The sequence below is a fragment of the Chiloscyllium plagiosum genome, chromosome 48, assembly GCF_004010195.1.
Source record: "Chiloscyllium plagiosum isolate BGI_BamShark_2017 chromosome 48, ASM401019v2, whole genome shotgun sequence".
Taxonomy (NCBI): domain Eukaryota; kingdom Metazoa; phylum Chordata; class Chondrichthyes; order Orectolobiformes; family Hemiscylliidae; genus Chiloscyllium; species Chiloscyllium plagiosum.
In genome coordinates this window covers 466,712-471,587 of record NC_057757.1, presented here as the reverse complement: position 1 = coordinate 471,587, position 4,876 = coordinate 466,712, and the positions used below count along the sequence as shown (strand labels likewise).

The 4,876-nt window shown below is 45.9% G+C and overlaps 1 protein-coding gene across 1 annotated transcript; it reads left to right on the top strand.

The window, feature by feature from the left end:
- Nucleotides 1-373: 373 nt before the first annotated feature.
- Nucleotides 374-3,456, top strand: zgc:194312 (uncharacterized protein LOC794943 homolog). The gene has a single exon (XM_043683349.1). It carries the CDS (start codon nucleotides 501-503, stop codon nucleotides 1,524-1,526), a length of 1,026 nt encoding a protein of 341 aa, XP_043539284.1. The 5' UTR covers nucleotides 374-500; the 3' UTR covers nucleotides 1,527-3,456.
- Nucleotides 3,457-4,876: the final 1,420 nt, after the last annotated feature.

Genomic DNA, 4,876 nt, shown 5'->3' with positions numbered 1-4,876 from the left:
GAGCTCAGACAAGTAATGGGGTCAAAGGTTTCAGCCTGTTTTCTTGTACAACCTCATGGCATTGCATTGTGTATTAGTGACATGTGTTTTGTACCAATCCCACATGAGCCATCCAGGGGACCCTCACGGACTTTGAGAACCACTTCTATAGCCGAAATTTGAATCCAGAACTCAGAGGTTGAAGGCCTGTGCCTAAACTATTGCACCAGTTCACTTGCTATTACTGGAATCAATGGTGCAGCATTGGCAATGAAACCACACAAAGTGCTGATGAGACATTGAAAGAGTTAACTTCTGGCTTAAAGTTGTTCCATTGTGGTTAGGCACAGAACGGAAACGTTGTATGTGTGTGTGTGTGTATGTGTCTTGTGTCTGTAAGAGAATGCAAGAGTACCAGGCAGCCAGCAGGGGAAGGAGAGGCTTGTTTAGTTTCGAGACAGCTCTGATCTGAGACACAACACTGTTATGTCGGACACTCGAATGTGTTTAAGCGTCTGAGAATGAATGAATCGGGGAACAGCACTATCAACGGGGAGCACCTGATCAAAATCAGGGTCTTTGCTTCTGTCACCTCCTTTGTTCTGCTGGCTTTCTTCAATCTCGTAATTGATTACACCATTCTGAGTGAGGACCGTCTGCGATCTCAAGCTAGGTTTGTTTTGCTGTTCCATCTTTTGGTATCCGGTCTGATCTACTTTGGTCTGAGCAGCACTTTCTATCTCCTCATTTACCTGGAGGTGGCCATGTCAGCCTCGTGTTGCCTGATCCTCCTGATGTTCCTGATGATGAGCGGTTCTACCATCCTCCTGACCCTGACCGTGATGGCGGTTGACCGATACTTCGCCATCTGTCACCCGCTCAAGTACAGCTCCTTCTGCACCCCATGTAAAATCTGGATTCTTAGCAGCATGACCTGGGTGGTCTCAGCTGTCATCCCTCTCATCCTGGTCTCCCAGCATATGAGGAAAGAACCCAGCCAAATGTTCACGAGCTGCTCAATCTCCAACTTTCATTCCAGCTACAGCATGAAACACACTTCTAAAATCCTGCTGATCTGTATCTGTACAGTCCTTATTCTCTTCAGCTACTACAAAATTCTGGTGGAAGGTAAGCGTATTGGTGTGCTGAACCGGCGCAATAAGAGGGCACGGAGCACCATCTTAATGCATGGGGTGCAGCTGGCAGTCTACATAATCCCAACATTCATCAACTTCATTTTGCAACAAGTGGCTCATGCCAGGAAGCTTGATCAGAGCACCAAGACTCTTTTTGAGGTACTGAACTTTGCCTTCTTCAGCCTGGCACAGTGCATCAGCCCTGTTATCTATGGCCTGCGCAAAGAGGAGTTGTGGGAACTCACTTCGCACAAGTTCCCATGCTTCCTTTGGGACTTCAAGGGGACTCTGGAGTTGGTGCGGACGACTCTGCTCCTGCCCACAAAATCGAGCTCTCCAGCTTCAGTCCAGACTTGTCCTGAGGTGCTAACTCTGGTGAGTGAGGAGACCACAGGAAAATGCATCGAGTAGTTCTACCTAACCCATTTCTCTTGGGCTTTCACGGAATTTTGCCACCCCTAACTGATCTTGTGTGTGGTCAACAAACAGGTTTCTCAGTCTTTGGGAAAAGGGCACTAAAATCTCTCTGACTTTTATTGTTGAATATTTTTGTGCATTATGACTAAACACGATGACCGAATGTCGATGACTAATAGTTTTTCTTTGCGTCTCCTGTAAATACCCCCTCCTCCATCCTCAGTCTCCATTGTTTCTTCGATTCTCAATTCAAACACTTAAAAATAGTTGGAAATCCAGTCCAGGAGGGAGATTAGGAACAAAACACTTCAACCTTTAGCTCTTTCACAGAACTGGCACAGACATGGAAGATGGACCTAATGGTCTCCTGCTGCACTCTTCCAAAAACAAAACCTGGAGGGACTAAAACAAGGATTTAAAAATTTGAAGAGAAAGTTTGATTTTTTTTTACACAAAGGACTTTGGATTGGGAGACAGCAGTAAATCAGAAAACTACATGCACTTATAAAGAAAACTATGAAGAAAGACCGTTAATTGGTACCCAGCTATGAAGAGGAATGTGGCGAGTTAATGCATGTTATGATGTTAATGCTTTGGTTATTTTTGGCGTAAAGCTCAAAATAAACAGTATGCTGCACCCCGCCTAAATACAAATAGCATCAGTGCAAAATGTGAAAACTAAAGAGCTTTTGGGAATACTGGATTCCAAAGGTGAATTGTGCAGTGAACAAAAGGAGCTGCTATCTGTACAGAATGGCTGACGAGGAACCAGAGATAATGCTCAAACTGAGCTCCGGAGAGTGAAATTTTCAGCAACTTTCTGATTGTGAGCTTGAGTTCAAGTGCTGCAACTTGATCGCACTTCAAGGAGCCCAGATGGTGGTCATTGTGGTGAAATGGTGGAATTGTTGTCCAAATGTACAGTCCACTGTACAGACTGTAGAGTGGGAATGGGACTGTAGCTACATTTGGGAACAGTTGAAATTGCTGCTGGCAAAGGACAACCCAAATGCTGATTAAAACAAAAAATGCAGCGGAACTGGCAGCATCTATGGAACGGGAGAAAAGGAGTAAATGGTTCAGGTTAAAAATATCTTGTTGCCCTGCACTATCTCACTCCCAGAATTTTCTGTTTTCTTGGGTTGTATCCTATGCCCAAAAGATTAGGAGAATATTACTGTTCCTTTTTGTTTGGAGGCAGTAATACTGTAAATACTTTTATGTATTTTTAGGCTTAAAACTGCCAAATAGGAAATCAAGCAACAAAACGTGGCAGGAAAACTTTTGTATGCGGCCTACAACTAAATTAACAATGAAATAGCTATATGTCTTTTTTTTTAAATTGCCAGTCCCAATACTGCTATGATTTGGTTTCCTGTAATATAAGGTTTGTGTATGATTGTGTTTTTTTTAAGAGACTGATTAAAGTAATCTGTGAATTGAAACTGTTCGATGCTGCATGGGTGATTGAAAATCTGTCACTGTTGTCTTTAGGGAATTGCACATGAGAATTGTTGTGTCATTTGCTTTGAAGTTACATATTTTGGAGTTACCTCCATAAGAGCCATGGCTCAGTAGGTAGCCAACTCATCACTGAGTCAGAAGATTGCGGCTTTGGTGTCCAACTCCAGAGACTTAAGCACAAGGGTCACAGCTGACACTCAGTGCAGTACTAAGAAATTGCTGTACTATCGTAGGGTCAGTACTGAGGGAACGCCACATTGTCAGAGAGTGAGTACTGAAGGAGTGCCCATTTTTAGGTATGTGGGAGGGTCATTACTGGGGGAATACTGCACTGTTGGAGGGTTAGTACTGAAGGAGCACTGCATCATTGGAGGTTCAGTCCTAGGGGAGTGCTGCACTGTCAGAGGGTCAGTGCTCAGGGCATGCCTCATTGTCAGAGGGTTAGTACTGAAGGAGTGCCACACTGGGAGGGTCATTACTGAGGGAATGCTGCACTGTGGGAGGGTCAGTACTGAGGAAGCACGGTATCATCAGAGGTTCAGTCCTGGGGGAGTACTGCACTGTTAGAGGATCAGTGCTCAGGGGGTGCCACACTGTCAGAGGGTTAGTGCTGTGGGAGCACTGAACTGTTGGAGGGTCAGCGCTGAGAGAGTGCCACTCTGTTGGAGCATCTGTGTTCAGGGAGCACAGCACTGTTGCAGGGACAGTGCTGAGGGAGCGCTGCACAGTTGGAAGGACAGTGCTGAGGGAGTGATGCACTGTCAGAGGGTAAGAGTTGAGAGAGCACAGCACTGTCGGAGGGTCAGTGCTGAGGGAGCGCCGCACAGTTGGAAGGTCAATGCTGAGGGAGCACTGCACTGTCAGAGAGTCAGTGCTGAGGGAGTGATGCACCTTCAGAGTGTCAGTGCTGAGGGAGCACTGCACTGTCAGACAGTCAGTGCTGAGGGAGCACCGTATTGTCGGAGGGTCAGGGTTGAGGGAGTGATGCACTGTCAAGGGTCAGTGCTGAGGGAGCGCCGCACAATTGGAAGGTCAATGCTGAGGGAGCACTGCACTGTCAGGCAGTCAGTGCTGACGGAGTACCGTACTGTCGGATGGTCAGGGTTGAGGGAGTGATGCACTGTCGGAGGGTCAGGGTTAAGGGTGCACAGCACTATCGGAGGGTCAGGATTGCGTGAGCTCAGCACTGTCGAGGGTCAGTGCTGAGGGAGCACCGCACAGTTGGAAAGTCAGTGCTGAGGGAGCACTGCACTGTCGGAGAGTCAGTGCTGAGGGAGTGATGCACTTTCAGAGAGTCAATCCTGAGGGAGTACCACTCTAATGTTGGTGACATATTTTGGTTGAGTCATGCTCTGACTGGCCTCTCAGGTGGTTATGAAAGATTCTTCGGTCACCATTTAGGAGAACAGAAGGGCAGTTCTTGGGTTTTCTCAGTGTTCAGTTTGTGGGATCTTGCTGAGACCAATTGACAAATGTGTTTCCTTCATTACTGCAGTGACTAAACTGTAAAGCACTTTTAGATGTCCTGAGGTTGTGAAAGACGCTAGAGAAATGCAGGTCTGTGTATTCATTTTCCATTATGGATTTATAAAGAGCCTTTCACATAATGAAATGTCCCAAGGTGCTCAACAGCAGCTATTATCAGACAATGTTTGCCATTGATCAAATGAAATATTAGCACGACTGATCATTAGCTTTATCAAAGGGGTTATCTTTTAGGAGTGTCCTAGTACAGACAATTGGACGGAGATGGAAAACAAGAGCTTGAAGCCAAGGCAACTGCCAACATTAAGTAATGGAAATCTATTTTTTGGGGGGGCTCGTGGGTGGATGCAGAAGATACAGAATTGCATTCTCTTCACAGTAGAAAATGTGTTGCT